The sequence below is a fragment of the Cetorhinus maximus genome, chromosome 13 (genome assembly GCF_964194155.1).
Source record: "Cetorhinus maximus chromosome 13, sCetMax3.hap1.1, whole genome shotgun sequence".
NCBI lineage: Eukaryota > Metazoa > Chordata > Chondrichthyes > Lamniformes > Cetorhinidae > Cetorhinus > Cetorhinus maximus.
The window spans coordinates 94,721,157-94,742,505 of NC_135891.1; the positions used below are offsets into that span (position 1 = coordinate 94,721,157).

The 21,349-nt window shown below is 42.3% G+C and overlaps 1 protein-coding gene across 2 annotated transcripts in view; it reads left to right on the forward strand.

Moving 5' to 3' along the window:
• mllt1a (MLLT1 super elongation complex subunit a) overlaps positions 1 to 21,349 on the forward strand; it is an 85,080-nt gene that overhangs the window by 21,217 nt on the left and 42,514 nt on the right. For both annotated transcript variants that reach the window (XR_013578492.1, XM_078555840.1), the window contains exon 2: positions 7,025 to 7,205. Coding sequence is in view for 1 of the 2 variants with exons in the window: in XM_078555840.1 (XP_078411966.1) it covers positions 7,025 to 7,205 (181 nt within the window). In the remaining variant the exon portion in view is untranslated. The remainder of the gene's footprint in view (positions 1 to 7,024; positions 7,206 to 21,349) is intronic.

The following is a 21,349-nucleotide window of genomic DNA, read 5'->3' on the forward strand; positions in this document are numbered from 1 at the left end:
TTTTCTTCTCCACCGATGCTGCCAGACCTGCTGAGTTTTTCCAGGTAATTCTGTTTTTGTTTTGGATTTCCAGCATCCGCAGTGGTTTTTTGTTCTTATCTCTGTGTTTATTTAGGCGTTGCATGATTCGGTCTGAGATGAGATAATGAATAGCTTAATTTTCCTCTTTTTTGCGGAAATCTCTACAGCTTACCCTTCAAGCCCCCTCTATCTCAAAGCTCTATCTCTATCCTGTAGCTTTTTAGACTGTGAAAATTCACCATGTTTAGAAGCATTACTGTCAAACTGAATATATTCCCAAATTCCAAACTGTTTTTAAAAAAAAAAAAGTCCCTAAACCCAACGTGGCGATTATGGGAAAGCAGGTTATAAAAAGAGGTGCTAGTCCGAAAGTGTAGATAAGGAACTTGGGAGTGGAAATATGTCTCGGCTGGTGTCAGATCAGTCGCCCCTTATGTGCCACCTTACATTCAGATCATTACAGCTGGCGAAACTGAATATCAGTTGCTGGGGTATAATGGGCGGTTGATCTGCTATCGTCCATTTTATTCCACTGCCCAAGATTGTTTGTTTATGCCTAGAACTCCCAAGTGGCAAAGGAACCAGGCAATAAAATGGTGAAGGAAGTAGGAGAGGAAATAAGCAGAACCTCCTAACTGTAAATGATTCGGCTGTTGCCTCCAGTAATTAAAGCACTAAATGCAGAGTCTTTGTTCTAGATTTACGATGGGGAAATGATACTCACAGATACATGGTGATGCGAAGGCTGTGGGAGACCTCATGTTACAGTTGCTGTGTTCAAGTCACGGTGATTAGCAAATTGGGTTATCCTTAACCTTGTTACAATGATCTTGGTTTTTCGGCTAAAAGACCATTTAATCACTTCCACGATCTTCACTCTTAGTTTATAGCTAACTCACACCAGTCTTTCTGCTGCTTTTGATCTATTTCTTTACAGCCCTGAGCACTTCAGCATTTATGCAGCACAGAGGTACAGACTATGTGTGAAGCGATGTATTTTTAAATGAACAGTTGAAATTTAAACTGGGGGTGCGTTGACAATATAAGCAAGCTGGAATGGGATGCATGAGGTTCAAAGGGAGCAGAGTTGGGATTCATCCTGGGGGGAGTGCAAATCCGCCACTCATAGAGAAGATGTGCATTATCTGTTAGTGAGTTACAGCTGGCATCTTTGTGAGCCCCCACCCCAGTGTGGACATCTCTACCCAACAGAATAGTGAAAGCAAGATCAATATGAATATTTTTGTAAAAGTAGAATTTAAAAGGTTATGTGGGGAGAGGAACAGGGGACTAAATGTAAATGCTCGCGAGTTGGTGCACACACAGTGGGCCTGTACCACCTTTTTGTGCCGTACAGTTCTGTATTGTATAAACAAAGGGACAGCATAGCAGGAAAAGAAGTTGTGCCTGACAACTTTGTAATGAGATGAATATTTGTCTTGTGAAATATGTGCTACTCGAGTGTTAGAGTAGCCCAAGAAGAACTGTAAGGAGCACAGTTGAAAGCAAGTCTCCGATGCTGAGCCATTTTGTCAGACTCACAGCTGGAAAACTCTTTGGCCAATTGATATATTCCTCATTGTGTGATGTGGCTGAAAAAAAATGCAATTTCCAATTATCATCAGATGTAAAAAGAAGCAAACTGTTATGTCAGCAGGAAGTCAGCATGTCAAACCAGTGCAACTCTCTGTACGAAAGTATTAAAAGCATTAACATTTTGATGAGCTTGAGTCCTTCAAAGGAAATGGCTTCACGTGGAAGAAATTCTACAGGATAAATATAACCATTTGAGAATTCTTTGGCGAGTGGTGTTTAAGATTGGCATCATTGTCATGGGGTAACGTCATTATTAACTTGATGGCTAATACAGTCAAAGCTAAAAAGAATTGCTGTTCTCTACTTGTGCTTCTGTAATAGAAGAAAATACATTTTTCCATGTCTTTGTCATCTCCAGACTCAGTTTCTTCATTTTCCTCCTTATCACCCTCCCATGTTTCATGAAGCCCAATTGGTTCAACAATCAGTTGCGATCCTTTTCCATTAGTAGTGCTTCCATGCATGTGAGTCACACATACGAACATACGAATTAGGAGTAGGCCATTTGGCTCCTCGAGCATGCTCTCCCCTACCTGACCTTTGTACTCTCCTCCAGCCTTGCATCCCTCCCACATTCTGGCCCTCTGGCTCTGGCCTTTGATTCATTCCACTCCCTTAATCTCAATGGGTTTTTTTTTATTCATTCATGAGATGTGGGCTTTGCTGGCTGGGCCAGCATTTATTGCCCATCCCTAGTTGCCTTTGAGTAGGTGGTGGTGAGCTGCCTTCTTGAACCGCTGCAGTCCATGTGGTGTAGATACACCCACAGTGTTGTTAAGAAGGGAGTTTCAGGATTTTGACCCAGCAGCAGTGAAGGAATGGTGATATATTTCCAAGTCAGGATGGTGAGTGACTTGGAGGGGGATTTCCAGGTGGTGGTGTCCCCATCTATCTGCTGCCCTTGTCCTTCTAGATGGTAGTGGTCGTGGGTTTGGAAGGTGCTGTCTAAGGAGCCTTGGTGAATTCCTGCAGTGCATCTTGTAGATGGTACACACTGCTGCTACTTGTGTCGGTGGTGGAGGGAGTGAATGTTTGTGGATGTGATGCCAATCAAACGGGCTGCTTTGACCTGGATGGTGTCAAGCTTCTTGAGTGTTGTGGGAGCTGCACTCATCCAGGCAAGTGGGGAGTATTCCATCACACTCCTGACTTGTACCTTGTAGATGATGGACAGGCTTTGAGGAGTCGGGAGGTGAGTTACTCATCGCAAGATTCCTAGTCTCTGACCTGCTCTTGTAGCCACAGTATTTATATGGCTAGCCCAGTTCAGTTTCTGGTCAATGGTAACCCCCAGGGTGTTGATAGTGGGGGATTCAGCAATGGTAATGCCATTAAATGTCAAGGGGCGATGGTTAGATTCTCTCTTGTTGGAGATGGTCATTGCCTGGGACTTGTGTGGTGCGTATGTTACTTGCCACTTGTCAGCCCAAGTCTAGGTATTTGTCCAGATCTTGCTGCATTTGGACATGGACTGCTTCAGCATCTGCGGAGTCACGAATGGCGCTGAACATTGTGTAATCATCAGCGAACATCCCCACTTCTCACATTATGATCGAAGGAGGGTCATTGATGAAGCAGCTGAAGATGGTTGGGCCGAGGACACTACCCTGAGGAACTCCTGCTGTGATTTCCTGGGGCTGAGATGACTGACCTCCAACAACCACAACCATCTTCATTTTTGCTAAGTATGACTCCAACCAGCAGACAGTTTTCCCTCTGATTCCCATTGACTCCAGTTTTGCTAGGGCTGCTTGATGCCACACTCTGTCAAATGCTGCCTTGATGTCAAGGGTAGCCACTCTCACCTCACCTCAGGAGTTCAGCTTTTTTGTCCATGTTTGAACCAAGGCTGTAATGAGGTCAGGAGCGGAGTCGCCCTGGCGTAACCCAAACTGGGTGCCAGTGAGCAGGTTATTGCTAAGCAGGTGCCGCTTGATAGCACTGTTGATGACCCCTTCCAGTACTTTACTGATGATGGAGAGTAGACTGATGTGGCGGTGATTGGCCGAGTTGGATTTGTCCTTTTTGTGTACAGGACATACCTGGGCAATTTTCCACATAGCTGGGTAGATGCCTGTGTTGTAGCTGCACTGGAACAGCTTGGCTAGGGGTGCAGCAAGTTCTGGAGCACAAATCTTCAGTAGTATTGCCGGAATATTGTCAGGGCCCATAGCCTTTTCAGTATCCAGTGCCTTCAGCCGTTTCTTGATATCATGTGGAGTGAGTCGAATTGGCTGAAGACTGGCATCTGTGATGATGGAGACCTCCGGAGGAGGCCAAGATGGATCATCCACTTGGCACTTCTGGCTAAAGATTGTAGCACATGCTTCAGCCTTATGTTTTGCACTGATGTGCTGGGTTCCTCCATCATTGAGGATGGGGCTATTTGTGGAGCTTCCTCCTCCAGTGAGTTGTTTAATTGTTCACCACCATTCATGACTGGATGTGACAGGACTGCAGAGCTTAGATCTGATCTGTTGGTTGTGGGATCACTTAGCCCTGTCTGTTACTTGCTGCTTATGCTGTTTGGCACGCAAGTAGTCCTGTGTTTTAGCTTCACCAGGTTGATACCTAATTTTTAGGTATGCCTGGTGCTGCTCCTGGCATGTCCTCCTGCACTCTTCATTGAACCAGGGTTGATCCCCTGGCTTGATGGTAATGGTAGAGTGGGGGATATGCTGGGCCATGAGGTTACAGATTGTGTTCGAGTACAATTCTGCTGCTGCTGATGGCTGACAGCGCCTCATGGATGCCCAAAAGTTGCTAGACCTGTTCGAAATCTATCCCATTTAGCACGGTGGTAGTGCCACACAACACGATGGAGGGTATCCTCAATGTGAAGATGGGACTTCATCTCCACAAGGACTGTGTGGTGGCCACTTCTACCGATACTGTCATGGACAGATGCATCTGCGGCAGTCAGGTTGGTGAGGATGCGGTCAAGTATGTTTTTTCCTCTTGTTGGTTCCTGCCGTAGGCTAAGTCTAACAGCTGTGCCCTTTAGGACTCGGCCAGCTCTGTCAGTAGCGGTGCTACTGAGGCACTTTGGTGATGGACATTGAAGTCCCCCTCCCAGAGTACATTCTGCGTCCTTGCCACCCTCAGTGCACCCTCCAAGTGGTGTTCAACATGGAGGAATACTGATTCGTTAGCTGAGGGAAGGCGGTATGTGGTCATTAACAGGAGGTTTACTTGCCCATGTTTGACCTGATGTCATGAGATTTCATGGGGTCAGGAGTTGATGTTGAGGGCTCCCAGGGCAACTCCCTCCCGACTGTATACCACTGCGCCACCACCTCTGCTGGATCTGTCCTGCCGGTGGGACAGGACATGCCCAGGGCTGGTAATGGCGGTGTCGGGGACATTATCTGTAAGATATGATTCCGTGAGGATGGCTATATCAGGCTGTTGATTGACTAGTCTGTGAGACAGCTCTCCCAATTTTGGCACTAGCCCCCAGATGTTAGTAAGGAGGACTTTGCAGGGTCGACTGGGCTGAGTTTGCCGTTGTTGTTTCTTGTGCCCAGGTCGATGCTGGGTAGTCCGTCTGGTTTCATTCCTTTTTTGCAGAACCTTCAGGTGCCTTGGCCGTACACTCTGGAATACTCTGACCAAACAGCCCCACCAATCTCCTACAGCTTTTCTGACTTCAGAAACTTTAAAGCTCATCTTTTCAATCAACCATTTGATTCACTCTCCTAGTTCTCACATCCTGGCTCAACATCTGCTCCTTTACCCCCTTTACAAAAATTTTTTTAAAACACTGTCCCAATCTACTCCCACCAACCCCACCCCCCCACAACCAATATAAAACATTGTGATTGGTTTTCTACTTTAGAAGGTCTAGATAAGGGCAGTTATAATAACCAGCAGGGTTTTCGTGGGGTCTCGGTTTCTATTTGCTATGCTACTGTACTGAGAAATCATTCCAATGCACCAAAGGCTGTGGCCTTGATGTATTATATGGGAATTCCTTCAAGCTCTGGGGAAGCTGGATCCTAGGGGAGGCCCAAGGGCCTCTTGCGGACTTTTTTAAAGCTTGTCTGGTCCTTTTTGGGCTCGTTCGCTCCTCCCGCCTCAGTTCTGCTGCCATGAAGTAGACAGTGCAGCTTTCCCCAGCTTGACGCCATTGAACTACGACCTCTGCATGTTAAGGTAGTTCCCACCTGGCTGTAGCAGGAGCCTCGTTATAGGCGGAATTGGCGGTCGGATTTTGATGTTCCAAATTTTATCTGTGCCTGACCACTGAAGGTAGAGGATGGCAGGGAAGGAGGTTTAAAATGGAGGATTGTGTTTCAAAGAACGTGCTGGAGGAAGCTGCAGTGACTATAAATAGGGTCCAATTTTAACTGTCTAAGAGAGTGGGTTTGGAGTGAGTTAAAATTCATTCACTCTCTTTGTTCTGTAACAATGAACCCAATTTACATTGGTATCTCCCGCTGGAGTTATGTGTAAATAAAACCCCGGAGGGCAGGAGGTGGGGGAGGGTTGAAGAACAAACTTGTCCTCTTTCTTAGAAGTTGCATGCAGTAATATTTTTTTAACATTGTGCTCATATGTTATAACAGAAACTGAGGCAGAATTGAACCTTTGAGTATTTGGGAAGAGCATTTTGCAGGATATAAGCCAAGGGCAAAAATACTGGTCATAACTTGCGTTGAAAACAATTTGAGCTAATGAATTCAGTGTAGCACCAGAAGCCTAATGTCTTTTTAATAGCACACTGCTGCTAATAAATTAAATAGGCATGCTTAGGGTTTTCCCATTGCAAATAGTAAGCACCAAGTGTTAGAATGCAATATTCCTCTACACTTTCAGACCTTTATCCCCCATATGTTTTAATTCCTCTCTTGACACCTCAACTGCCCACAATCAGAATTCCCTGTGAACAGATGATACAGTCCAATCTTAAGGCGCTTTTACACTATGGAATTAAACTGATGGTAGACATGTTCGCTTTATCGGCCGCACATCATCGTGTAAAGAGCACAAACTATCTGGAACTAGCAGCAACGGTTATGGATCTGCTTTGAGCTGAGGCTGCCTGTGTAAAGTAAATGTGGGAAGCTAGCCTCTGGTGCCTGTACTTTGTTTTGTTCTTTCACGGGATGTGGGTGCCGCTGGCAAGGCCAGCATTTATTGCCCACCCTCGAGATCAATCAAGTCTCCCAATAAAAAAGTGACGAAAATAGCAAAATAGCAGTGCATAAGACCGCTGTAATAGATGGTGAGTTTTGATGGGTAGTGTAAAAAACGATCTGACCTATTGAAATTTCATTTATCCCTGAAGATAAGATGTCGCCATTTTGTGGGGAAGGGCAGGTATTTACTGAACGTTGTAACAGAATACACCTTGTCTGTCTGTCTGTCTGCTGCTTTATTGTGTTTCTCTTGTGGTTGCTTACAGTGCACTGTACAGGTTAAATTGGAACTAGGCCATCGCGCCCAGCTTCGGAAAAAGCCCACCACTGAAGGATTCACCCATGACTGGATGGTGTTCGTCAGAGGACCAGAACAGAGCGATATTCAGCACTTTGTGGAAAAAGTGGTTTTTCGATTGCATGAGAGCTTTCCAAAACCCAAGCGAGGTGAGCGGTGCATTTAAGGAGCATTTGTGATAAGCCTCTTGCGTCTAAAGTCCTGTTTTTGGAACATGCTGATTTTTCAAGTTTAAGATTCTTTGTAGGGTTTGAGACTAGTTAGGACTGGAAGTGGGTTTAAGGAAATAATGACAGCGTTCAGTAAAACTGGTTCTGCCTTTCTTGGGTCATTGAAATAGGGTGCGTGGAACTGCAGACTACATCTGACAAATCGCCAGAGTTGTTATAATTCCTTAAATTATTTTCCTTCTGTTCTCTGTAGCAAAAGGAATTGCTTGTACCCACACATGCATTACTGTTTGCCACCCTGTATAGAACAGACACAAAGTTCGTGTTTTGAAGGCTAGTAGATTTGAAAGGGTTGAAATTCCTCCTTTTGATCAACTTAACCAAAAAAACCTCTCTTTGATCCTATCTCACTCTCACTGTCTTTTCTGTCTTTCTGTCATGGTCTCTGTATGTATATTCTCCACACTCTCTCCTAACTGAAACCAAGTCCTGTTTACTTATCAGCCCCAGGCTTGCTAACCTACATTGGCTCTCAGTTCACCAAGGCCTTAATTTTAAAAATAGTCATCTTTATGTTCAAATCCTTCCATGACCTCGCCCTTCCCCATCTCTGTGACCTCCTCTAGCTCTGCAATGCTACAATAACACAATGTTGCTCCAATTCTGGCCTCTTGTTCATCCTGTACTTCCTTTGGCCCATCATTAACAGCCATGCCTTCAGATGTTGAGACCCTACGTTCTGGAATTCTCTCTTTTTCCTCCTTTTAAGACCCCTTTTAAAATAATTTCTTTGACTAACCGTTTGGTCACATGTCCTACTGCCTCTCTGTAATTTTCATAAGTTTTTGTTTGATAATGATTCTGTAAAGCGCCTTGGGACATTTTACCATATTATTGGTGCTATATAAATGTACGTTGTTAATTTGCCTGTTTTTCTCTTTTTCTACTCTTGACCACCTGTGGGCATTTTTTTCCCACAATTATTACCTGTACTGTTTTTTTCCCAGTCCCTCTCCTCATTGGTTCTGTACTCTTGTCTCTGTGTTCCTCTCACGCCTTTCCCTGTCTTTTTCTGCCTCTGTTCGCACCATGCCTTTATTTGCTTTTTATCTTTCGCTTTCCCACTGTTACCAGCTTTCCTTCATATCTATCCCTCTATGTGTTTGCCTTCTCCCTCCATTTACTTATTTCCTCAGCACGCACATACAAACTGTACCCTCTTTCGTGTGTCTTCACTATCTGCTGTTCTCTATTTCCCTCCATCCAATTCCACTGCACCTGATATTTTGTCTTTCGTGAGGCTGTCTTAATTCTCTCTCTTTTTGGTCCCTGCTGTCACCTTCCATGCCCAGCAATGCTCCCTCCTCTCTGCCCCTTCACCTTCAGTCCAGCCCCATGTGCAACTGTGTACTTGCACTTCTTTTGCAGCTAATTCCTTATGCCACATTGCCTCCCAGCCACCATTGTTGTGCTTATGTGCCTTTTGTTAAACAGAAATCCAGAGCTCGATAAAGCCATTCAGTCTATCAACCCACCTTTATCCAAAGTTGATGCATGATGGACTATGATGGACATCCCTTTCAAACACCTGCCGTCAACTTTAGAGAATTCTAATTTTTGCTCCTTTACCTGCCCGTGGACAGAAATATTGCTAGTTATCTAATCTAACTGCCAATTCAGTTCCTCAACAGGTAGTGATCCAGCTCCCTATAAAGTGTCAATCTCTGGGGGTATGTTCGACATGACCACTATTTCGAGGGATACGTTTTCTTTTTAACCTTATTTGAGTAAAGTGAGCATTTGTACCCTAGAGAGAGAATCTGGGGAATTAATAATGGAAAATAAGGAAACAGTGGATGAATTGAACAGATATTTTGCATCTGTCTTCACTGTAGAGGATACAAATAACACCCCAGAAATATGTGTGAATCAGGAGGTGAAAGGAAGGGAGGAACTTAAAACAATTATAATCACCTGGGAAAGGGTACTGAGAAGATTATTAGAACTAAAAGCTGACAAACCCTCAGGTCCTGATGGGCTTCATCGTAGGGTCTTAAAAGAAGCAGTTGAGGTAGTAAATGCATTGGTTGTAATTTTCCAAAGTTCACTGGATTCTGGAAATGTCCCATCAGATTGCAAAATAGTGAATGTGATTCCTGTATTTAAGATAGGAAGGAGACAGAAAGCAGGAAACTACAGGCCAATTAGGGAAAATGCTAGAATTTATTATCAAGGAGATTATAGAGGGGCACTTAGAAAATCTCAATGCAATCAGGCAGAGTCAGCATGATTTTATGAAAGGGGAAATAGTGTTTGCCTAATTTATTAGAGTTCTTTGAGGAAGTAACAAGCAATGTGGATAAAGGGGAACCTGTGGATGTAGTGTACTTAGATTTCCAGAAGGCATTTGGCAAGGTGCCACATCAAAGGTTACTACACAATAAGAGCTTACGATATAGGGGGTAACATATTAGCATGGATAGAGGATTGGTTAGCCAACAGGAAGCAGAGTAGGCATAAATGGGTCATTTTCGGGTTGGCTAGATGTAACGATCGGAGTGCCACAGGGATCAGTGCTGGGGCCTCAACTATTTACAATCTATGTTAATGATTCAGATGATGGAACCGAATGTATGGTTGCTAAATTTGCTGATGGCACAAAGATAGGTAGGAAAGTAAGTTGTGAAGAGGGCATAAAGAGTCTGCAAAGGGACATGGATAGGTTAAGCGAGTGGGCAAAAATTTTGCAGATGGAGTATGATGTTTGGAAAATGTGAATTTTATCAACTTAGGCACGAAGAATAGAAAAGCAGCATACTCTAAATGGTGAGAGACTGTAGAACTCAGTGATTCATGAATCACAAAAAGTTAGTATGCAGGTACGGCAAGTGATTAGGAAGGCTAATGGGATGTTATTGTTTATTGCAAGGGGAACGAGACATAAAAGTAGGGATGTTTGCTACAGTTGTATAGGGTATTGGTGAGACCAAATGTAGAGTACTGTGTAAGAAAGGATATAAATGTGTTAGAAGCAGTTCAGAGAAAGCTCACTCGACTGGTTTCTGGAATGAGGGGGTTATCCTGAGGAAAGATTGGACAGGTTGGGCATGTATTCATTGGAGTTTAGAAGAATGAGGGCAATCTTATTGAAACATATAAGATCCTGAGGGGTCTTGACAGTGTGGATCCCTTGTGGGAGAAATAGAACTAGGGGACGCAGTTTTAAAATAAGGCATCTCCCATTTAAGACGATAGTGGAGGCACATTGGATATTTTTAAGGCTGAAATGGATAAATTCTTAATTGATAAGGTAGTCAAAGTGTGTGGGGGTAGGAAGGAAAGTGGATTTGAGGCCACTGTCAGATCAATCATGACCTTATTGAGTGGAGGAGCAGGCTTGAGGGGCCGAATGGCCTGCTCCTGATTTGTATGTTCGTATGAGGCTTGTGAATTTAGTAGTTGTCTTTCTGTCCAATGCTCATTGTTCAACATGAATAATTTGTATGTTTCAACCTCATCTCTTATTATTTTGAAGTCCCTTTTCTAGTCTCCCCACAGTTTTTTTCTTCAGCAAAAGTGACTTTTTTATTTGCTGAAAGCTTTCTTCATATCTTAGTCATCTAAGGCCTGAAATCACCCTGATTTCGTAGAGTTCCGGAGTAATTTATGGCACTGGTGGAGGCCATTCAGCCCATCCACTCATTGCCAACCCTTTGTAGAGCAATCTAGTCAGTCCCATTCCCCCATTCTATCCCCATAGCCCTGCAAGTTTGTTTCCTTCAAGTGCCCATCCAGTTTCCTTTTGATACTGTTGATCATTTCTGCTTCCATCACCATCATAGTTCCAGATTTCTCTGAATATTTTCAAATGCATCAATTTCTTTTGGGGATAGGGTGACCAACCTGACGTACCATACTGCAGAATTGGCCTTGTCATTGATCTGCACAATGTCAGCGGTATGTTCGGCTGTCTTTTTAAAAAATCCCTTTCTATCCCCCTTTTTACCCCATTATCTTTCTGTTCCCCAGTTTGTCTCCCCTGTTCTTCTGTCTGCATCTTTCTGGCACTTTCTTTCAACTAGCAGTTTGTTTACTCTTGGTTCTGGTTTTGCCCTTTTTGCTTTGAGCTTTTATTTTCAGTCAGCTTTTTGCTTCCTGTTCAGTCACATGAAGCGTTTGGAAAGCTGCTCCTATTTGCAAGGCAAGATTAATCCAAAATGTTACTTCAAAGATACCCTGATGGTAGTTGGACATAAACGGAAGTTAGCGGAAGTAAATTTAAAATACCAAGAGAAAGAATAAATGCTTGAACAATCTACCAAGCAAGATGTGAATGACAGAATCTTTCAGCTGAACAGGTGGTAGATCTTTGAGTGATTTGAGGGTATTTATCATCCCCAGCCCTCTGATCTCTTACAGGTGGTAGTAAACTTTATATTTCTCTCACTCACCTCTTTTTTTTGCTTGAATTTGATCACCCTCCCCTCCAACTTTTTGGATTTTCTGATTTTTGCCCAGTTTCCACAATCATCAGCAAACATCCCATTCCTGATCTTATGATGGGGGGAAGGTTATTGATGAAGCAACTGAAGATGGTTGGGCCTAGGACCTCCTTTGTGCTCTTGCCTCATTCCTAAACCCTGATATGACACTTTCCCCCACCCCTGCACCATCACTGTTGAGCGACCTTACTGCTATTAGAGGGCATTGTAGTGACAAGTAATCCCATTGTGCAGCTAACTATTAGTTACTAATCTGAATTCAGGTATGTTCATTAGATCCCTTTGCCCCTCTACTTTGTTCCTTAACTTTCATTCCCTGACCAAGAACTGCTGTGACTAACCTATCACTCATTCCCCATGCTAGATTAATTTGCTGTTTCTATCACTCCCCAAATGTCTCTCTCAACTTTTAAACTTTTTGTGATCAAAACTGAATTATCCACGCTAACTTCCCCTCTATTTAAATTGATCTATTTATAGCAACTTCACTGTTAATTGTCATCATTGTCACCCGTTTTGCTGATCAGGTCTACAATTTTATACCAATCCTTGACTATCCTGAATGGTTAAACAGTCTGTTCAAGGAGTATGCTATAAACAGTCGAAGTGATCCCACAGTCAACTGATCAGATTAAAGCTCTGCAGTCCTGCCACATCCAGTTGTGAATGGTGATGAACCATTAAACTAATGGGAGGATAAGACCCCATGAACATTTCCATCCTCCATGATGATGGAACCCAGCGTATTGGTGCAAAAGACCAGGCTGAAGCGTCTGCAGCCATCTTCAGTCAAAAGTGTCAAGTGGATGATCCATCTTGACCTCCTGAGGTTCCGAGCATCACAGATGGCGGTCTTCACCCAATTCAATTCACTTCATGCGATACAAAAATGCAGCTGAGCACACTGGATATGGCAAAGGCTATGGCCCTGATGGCATCCATGCTGTAGTGCAGCATCAGGGAGCCCTCAATAAAATTGAAAGACAATGGGAATTGAATAGGGTGGGGAGGTTTCTCTTGATTGGCTGGAGTCATACCTAGCACAAAGGAAGATGGTTGTGATTGCTGAAGATCAATCAGCTCAGCCGCAGGATGTTGCTGCAGAGGTTTCTCAGGGTACTGTCTTGGGCCTACTGTCCTAGGCCCTACTATCTTCAGTTGCCTCATCAATGACCTTCCCTCCATCATGAGATCAGGAGTGGGATGTTTGCTGATGATTGCATGGTGTTCAGTTCCACTCACAACTCAGCTAATGAAGCAACTCAACAACCCTTGAAGAACTCGACACCATCCAGGACAAAGCAGCCCACTTGACTGGCACGCCATCCACCACCTTAAACATTGACCCACTCCACCACTGCACTGTGGCAGCAGTGTGTGCCATCTATAAGATGTACTGCAGCAACTCACCAATACTTCTTTAACAACACCTTCCAAACCTGCAACCTCTACCACCTAGAAGAATAAGGGCTGCATATGGAACACCACTATCTGCAAGCTCCCCTCCAAGTCACATAGCATCCTGACATGGAAACATATCACTGTTCCTTCATCCTAGCTGGGTCAAAATCTTGGAATTCCCTACCTAACAACACTGTGAGTGTACCTACACAACACAGACTGCAGTGGTTCAAGAAGTGGCTCTCCACCAGCCTCTGAAGAGAAAGTAGGAATGGGTAATAAATGCTGGCCTTGTCAGTGACATTTGCATCTCATGAATTTTTTAAAAAATACACAATATACATAAGACCAGTTAGCCCAATATTTCAGCTAATTTCCTAGGCCTTTTCCTTATTTCACCTAATAACTTGGATTATATCATTTCCTCACCTCTGGGGTTCTTTTAACTAGTATCTCACATTAGACTCTTACAGAATATCTTGCAATAAATCATGCACTGCATCTACTCCGGTTCTCTTTGACGCTGATCATCCAACTGGGATGGCCTTTTAGAATTATTTGCTGTTCTTCACTTGTCTGAATGGGCATCTTACTGATCTGAGTGTTCCTGATTTTGTTCTTTTTAGCATGGGCAAATTTTAAAGCTCATTTATTGGGTAATGCATCTCACTTCATCATGCCTGCTGACTCGAAGACTTTATTGTAATTTGGCAAATATCAGTCTCATGTATTTTCAGCCAGCTTTACCTCTGCTTGTACCCTCAAAGGGCAGAATTATAGCTTTATTGAAAGAAGCAATTACTGCCTTCATGCTTTCCCACAGCTGCTGTTCCTCAATCATTGCTAAAATTCCAAAGATGCTGTGAATACTCTTTTCTGGCCTATTTTCTTAATTAATTTACTAGTGCACCCAGAGACATTTCTGGCCTTTTGGTTCTCCTTCCCTGCCAACTTGAATCTTGATGGTCTTGGTAAATGATCACACCTTCATTACTGCATTCTATTCTACTACGATGATGCCAAGAATGTTTATTGGATCTTGTTTCTTTGACTTCAAGAAGACCTTTGGCCCTGAGGATATCTTTCCTATTAATCTCGATGTGTGCGCTTTGAAATCTCTGTCCTGTCATGTTTTCAGTCTCCTCCTTCATCCAGTCTCTCTGGAAATTTACTTGCACTAAACTTATTTCTAAAAGTGGCAATTTCTCTCTCTTTACGTATGCTTCATACACAGTAAGAGTGTAATTCAGTTTGACTGATTCTGGGGAAACTGTGCGCCTAGCATACACCAGTGTTGTTATGTTGCACATGAGGAGTAAGGTATGTGGCCCACCATGTGGTTTAAACCCTCAAGATAGTCAACATAGCTCAGGTTCCTTTTTCTCTAGTTACTAAGTCGTGTTTTGTGTTCCTTGAATCACTTTTGTTATTGGAGAATTGGAGTTGGCTTGTTTTTTGCTTCCTGAAATAGGTTAACTAGATGGGCCCTGTGGTCCTAAAGCGCATTCAGTTTCCATCCACCATGCAGCTTTTTTAGGATTTTCCCAGAAATTGAGCAATCAGTACCAATCAATGATTCCCCCATATTGAGGTGTCAGCTGTGGCTCAGTCCATAGCACCCTCGCCTTTGAATCAGAAGGTTGTGGGTTCATGTCCCACTCCCGGAAACCAAGAACTGTGATTGTACTCAAAAGAGTTGCAATCTGTGACTGTTGATAACTCGAAAGAATTTTTTTTTTTGAACATCAATAAATGGCTATCTCCCCTAGGCCGCATACAAAAATAGAATGAGTTCTGTTGAAGAGTCATTTGGACTCTAAACGTTAACTGTGTTCCTCTCTGCAGATGCTGTCAGACCTGCTGAGTTTTTCCAGGTATTTTTGTTTTTGTTCTAGATTTCCAGCATCCGCAGTATTTTGCTTTTATTTAATTATAATAAAATGAGTATGTTTGCCTGTTTTAGTCAGTGCTTTATGAAAGTCATAAGGAAGCATCAACGAGACAATCACCTATTTTTTAGGTGCCCATTACAAAAAGAATCATAAAGCAATCAAAGAGCATTAAAGAAGCTGAATTTACACAACGCACAGTTTGCACGCTTAATGGGCTGTTTTTCTTTCTGCTTCCATTGACATAAACACAGACTGTATATTGCTTCCCCCCAAAAAAATTGAGTGCTGTCTCATTTAGGATAGTAAGTTGACTCCAACATTTGACAAAGCTCCTTAAACATTGTGCAGAATGAACAGCTCTCTCATAATTCCCGGTTAAAAGCAAAATACGGCGGATGCTGGAAATCTGAAACAAAAACAGAAATTGCTGTCAGACAGGTCTGTGGAGAGAGAAACAGCATTAACCTTTAGAGTCCATATGACCCTTCTTCAGAACTAAAGAGAAGTAGAAATGTGATGAAATTTATACTGTTTGAGGGGTGGAGCATGTGAAACTGAATGGGGGCAAGGCGAGATTAACGAAGATGTCATGGACAAAAGGCGTGTAAAAGGGCTAAAAAAGATGTTGATACTGGCATAAAGGTAAGAAAGCAGAATGTGTTAATGGCAGCACACTCTGAAAGAACAACATGAACAAGTAACAGATGGCCCTTTTGGGGGTGGGGTGGGGGAGGGGGCAGTGGTGGGGAAAAAGGATAGAAAGTGGGATCAAAAAGATGGGATAAAAAGAAGAATAAATGAATAAAAGTAAATAGATAAAAAATAAAAATAAGATTTGAAAGAAGGGATTAAAAAAGGGGTGAAGATAGAGGAGAGAGTTCATGGTCTGAAGTTGTTGAACTCAATGTTAAGTCCAGTAGGCTGTAAAGTGCCTAATTGGAAGGGTCCCCCTTGTCCTCACTTTCCACCCCACCAACCTCCGCATTCAAAGGATTATCCGTCGCCATTTCTGCCAACTCCAGCATGATGCCACCACCAAACACATCTCCCCCCGCCCATATGATGGTATCTCTGTTTTAAAGCTCCAATCCTAGAACTGACTGCACCAAAATGGTTGCCACTGATGCTATATTCTTTGGTGTTGCTCTCAGAAGAACATAGAGTTCTCTTTAGGATGTTTCTTACAGTTACTAAATGGAATTTAGGCACAAGTAGCTTCTTCCATTGAAGATGGTCAAATGTCAAGGGCATATTTGGCCAAAAGTTGGCAACACACAAATCATTCAATTTTTTTAGAATAAGATTTCAGAAGAATGTCAAGGCCTTGGAGAAGGTGCAGAGGCGATTTACTGGAATGGCATGAAGGATGGGAAGAGTCGAGAGAAACTAGAATTTTTCTCCTTGGAGTAAGAAAGATTAAGGGCAAATTTGATACATGTTCAAAATCAGGATTGGTTTTGACTAGAGTAAATGAGGAGGAAGGTGACAGAAGGGTTGGTACCAGAAGGCACAAATTTATTTAATTGGCAACATAAGGAATTTTTTTTTTAATGCTGCAAGTTGTTATGATCTGGAATGCGTGCCTAAAAGGTTAGCAAAAGCAGTTTCCATTATATGTCTCAAAATAGTATTGGATAAATATTTGAAGTGGAAAATTTTGCAGGATTACAGGGAAGGAGGAGGGGAATGAGATGAACTGGATAGCTCTTTGAAAGAGCCAGTACAGGCATGATGGGTAAAAATGGTCTTCTGCACTGTATCATTTTGTAAAACCCATTTTCATTCTCCATACAATAAAAATTATGCTGTGATCTATGAGGAGCAGTTCAGAGTGGATTTAGACAGTCATTTGAGACCTTTCACGTGCTCCCACCCCCGCAACTATCCAACAGCCTGCAGGTGATTCAGAACAGGTGGATTGCTAGACCAATTTTCCATTTTTACAGATGACTGCATCGTTCCCTCAAAGTGCTCACTGCATGTTTCCCATGGCACATATCCATCTCTCTAAGTGTGTGTGTTGATGCAGATGAGTTAAGTTATCAGAATCTGTCCCTAAAATAGATCATACTTGCACAATTCACCAGTATTTAGCAGAGTTAAATATCCTTCATTTCAGAAACCTCACGCAAGGATTTAATCAGGTTACACTAGAACAGAACCAAATCCATTGGGTAGAGCTAGTTTTCTTCCTTTCTTTCGTGGGATGAGTGTGTCGCTGTGAGTCATTTGTTTCCCATCCCTAATATTCCTTGAACTCAGTGGCTTGCGAGGCCATTTAGGAGGCCATATTGCTGTGTGCCTGGAGTCACATGTGTGCCAGATTTCCTTCCCTTAAGGGCATTAGTTAGCCAGGTCGGTTTTTACGACAATCAACGATGATCTCAGTAATGGAACTATCTTTATAATTCTGGGTTTATTAATTGAATTTAAATTCCATGGGATTTGAACCCCTATCCCCAGAGCTTTAGTTTGGGCCTCTGGATTACAAGTCCAGTGACATTACCACTAACCACTGTCTCCCCTTAGTTGACCAGAGGACCACATAACTGCAGTGGTTGTTAAAATGGACTTCAGTTTTGCTTTATTTCAGGTCTTTAATTTTACTATCTCTTGCATTGAAGCTGCAAGGGATAAGATTTATCATTTTACGCATTCTGCTTTATAAAATGGGAATAGCTACATTTAGCATTACTTGCACTGAATTTATGCCATTGTAGCTATTTTTTCATGAGATTAACTTTGAAAGCTGAATCCTTGAATCTTCCCAATAATATGTAAAACAAAGATCTATTTGCCTGTTCTGATGGCTTAGTTAACATTGAAGATTCCATGATACTATTCATAGACTATTGGTTGTAGCACAGAAGGAGGCCATTCAGCCCAGTCAATGCTGGCTCTCTCCAAGAGCAACTCACCTAGTTGCACTCCCCTGCCTGTCCCCCATAGCCACACAGATTGTTCTCTTCAGATAATTATCCAATGCCCTTTTGAAAGCCATGATTGTGCTTCACCACACTCTCTGGCAGTGCACTCCAGATCTGAACCACTCATTGTTCACAGAAGCTTTCCCTCATGTTGCCATTGGTTCTTTTGCCATTCACCTTAGCCTCTGGTTCTTGATCCGTCTGCTAACGGGAATGGTTTCTCCCTATCTGCTATGCCCTCATGAAGTAAAGTTAGAGGAAGAGAAAGATTTGCAAACATTCATCCCTCAAACATTAATAAAAGCAGATTAGTTGCTTAATTGTCTCATTTACTGAGTGTTGTGGAACATTTCTGGGTAAAACATGGTTGATACATTGACATACATTACAATGGAGCTAATACACTGTATATGAAATACTTTGGGATGTGTTCAGATTTGATATAAATGCAAGCTCTTTTTAAGTTGAGAATTTGTTAGAAGCTTTTGCACAAGCTTTAACAAAATTCACGTGGTGGAAGGAACGGTAATGCGAAGAACCACTTAACAAACTATAACTGAGCATAATACAGCAACAGCTTTTTCCTGTCACCTTCCAGAGCTATGAAGCCCCATGTCCAAGATGGGTCACCAACCTGCTGTGTAATGTCAGCGTCCTCTAGGCTATAGTCATGCCAGCGACGCACCACAGCGACTCCTTGATTACCACCGGCAGCACCCCTGCCTAGCTGCCTAGCACCCCCCCCGACCCCGAAGTTACCTACAGTGTTTTGTGGCAATGTGAAGAAGAGTAACTGCAGCTGCATGGATTTTGCACCTCCCTTTTTAGCTTTGCAGGCATGCTTTATAAGGTAGAATAAAACATCTATGGTCGCTACCGTAATCAAAGTATTATCTGTCAAGATTGACAAATTTCTGTTCTGTCACAGCCTAAACTCTACTCCAAACAAGATGAGGTTTTCACTGCAAATACTAGTCCATACAATAAAATATGGGAAAAAGGTGATACTCCTGAAGTATATGTTAAACACAAGCGGGAAAGGTTCAAGATGGTCATAAGCCCAGATTATTTAAGCTTTATCCTTGGAAAACCAAGATCAGTCATAGAACTAATAAAAGGTTATCAACTTCCATACATAGTCTGGTGCATCAATGAATGAGAGTTTTGTCAACAATATCTCACCTTTATCCTTGAAAGTGGAACTGTCATCGATCTGGGTGATTGGTTCAACATAATCACTTTGCTGGAATCTGCAGGTACAGATGGGCAGCAGATCCTCAGTACAGTTCAAGAGCTTTGTGCCTTTATACATAATATTCCAAACTATCACTCCTGCCAAAGATCAAAAATCTCCAATTGACATGGATAGTAGTGGACAGCTATTCACAAAAACTTTGCATGAGAGAGGTAGGCACTTGCCTGGTTGTGACTGCTTGCCTGTTTGTAACTATGGCCTCATTTCAACCAGTAAAAATTGATCTGTTGTTGGACATGCATCTCACTTGCCAATATATCCTTAGCGGGGCAAGGTGCTCATCTGCAAAGCTGTAATCTTGGGAAATGCATGATGGAATATTTACCTGGAATTGGATAATTTCCAAACTTGGCCTTAAAACACATAAGGACAAAGAATACTTTAGTAATCTAAATCAACATCAACAAACAAGGAGGACTTTTGGCCGCTCTGTCGTGATATGATCCAACTAATACAGCAAAATGAATATCACAAGATAATATCCTTCACTTAATATTTAAGAGGAGTGAGCATCATGTCAGGTATTCTTATCCAGGGTCCCCTATAAGTGTACGGGTTTCTTTAGGATGCTCATGGAAACAGGGGTCAATGGTAATAGAGGGATAAGGAACCCTTCACTGGGCATTTGTGAACATTCCTGATTTCTAGTACATCCCTGTTCTTAGCTCATGATACACTCAAGGAGTGGATATTCAACCAAAGGTAGTTCAAAAGAATTTTAGGATTAGGAAGTGACCAGACAAATTAATTTCTCTTGCTAATCAAACGTTCAGATGTTTCAAATTGAAGACAATACCACCACCACCAGCAGCAGCAACAACAACAACTTGTACTTATATAGCATTTTTACTATGATAAAATGTCCCAACTTTACAGGGGCATTGCTAGACGAATTATAACACCAAACCACGAGTTATTAGGGCAGATGACCTGAAGCTTGATCAAAGAGGTAGATTTTAAGGATTATCTTAAAAAAAGGAAATTGAGGTAGAGAGGGTGAGAGATGTAGGTTGGGAATTCCAGAGCTTAGGGCCTAGACAACTGAATACACAGCCACCAATAGTGGAGCAATTAAAGTTGGGGATGGTCAAGAGGCCAGAATTAGTGGAGTGCAGATACCTGAGGGCTGTGGGACCATGGAGAGCTTTCGAAACAAGGAAGTTTAAAAAAAAAACCTCTCTATAGCCTGAGGAGGGATTTGAAAACAAATATGATAAAGTAAGGAAGACAAGAATACCACCTCTCTCCAGCCTGCACAGCTTCTCATTCTTGGATATGAAGGTTTCTCAAGGAATTTTTTTTGTTACCTAGCATAATAATAGATGTGTACAAGGAACAAAAGTTGACCTGGTCACTCCCTATCAGCCTTAAACAATGGTCTTTCAACATCCAGGCAATGTGCAGGGACAAGAACCATTGCATTAGAGATTGGCAACAAATATTACATATTAACCTGAAGATATTCAAATTGATGGCCGGGCTATTTAAAGATGATAGACTCTCCTCCAACAATTTGCACTGTTGTCATTCGACGTGTTGATCAGTTCTCATGGAGGATCCACTAAATAAGGCCTAATGTAAAATGGAAAAAAGTCCCAAATAGTGATGTTCTTCACAAGCTGGAATACCTATAATTTGTTCAAAGTCACTTCAAATTGAGTTCATGTTAAGAATATTTCAGTCTCATTATTTCAGTGGCTCATTATGGGAGTGTTGCTCAAAATGCTGCTCTATGCAAGTTTATTTGGAACTTTCACTCAATTGGACTATCACAAGCTCTCATTTGGAACTTGAATTTATTTTTTTCAAAAGTTATTGTTTCCACCGTGTGAATCCACCATTGCAACAGGTGCTTTCAATTTTTTTGTGAGGAAAGCAATGTTTTGGCTTTGGAATTAGCCAAACTCTCACTTGTTGTTTTCCTGTATTTCATTTGGCTTTCTGGCTAAGGTTGCTTCTTACGACTCACTCAGCATTGCACCCTGTGTTTATTTGGGCCAAGAGATTGTTTTATCCGCTGCCACATCCGTTGAAAGTGGGTTGTCATTTCCACTTGCTCATGGACCCCAAGTTGCTATTTCTTTAGTGCAAGTAATTTCAGAACTCTTGGTTATGTTTCTTGTCATGCAAAGATACGAAGCAATTC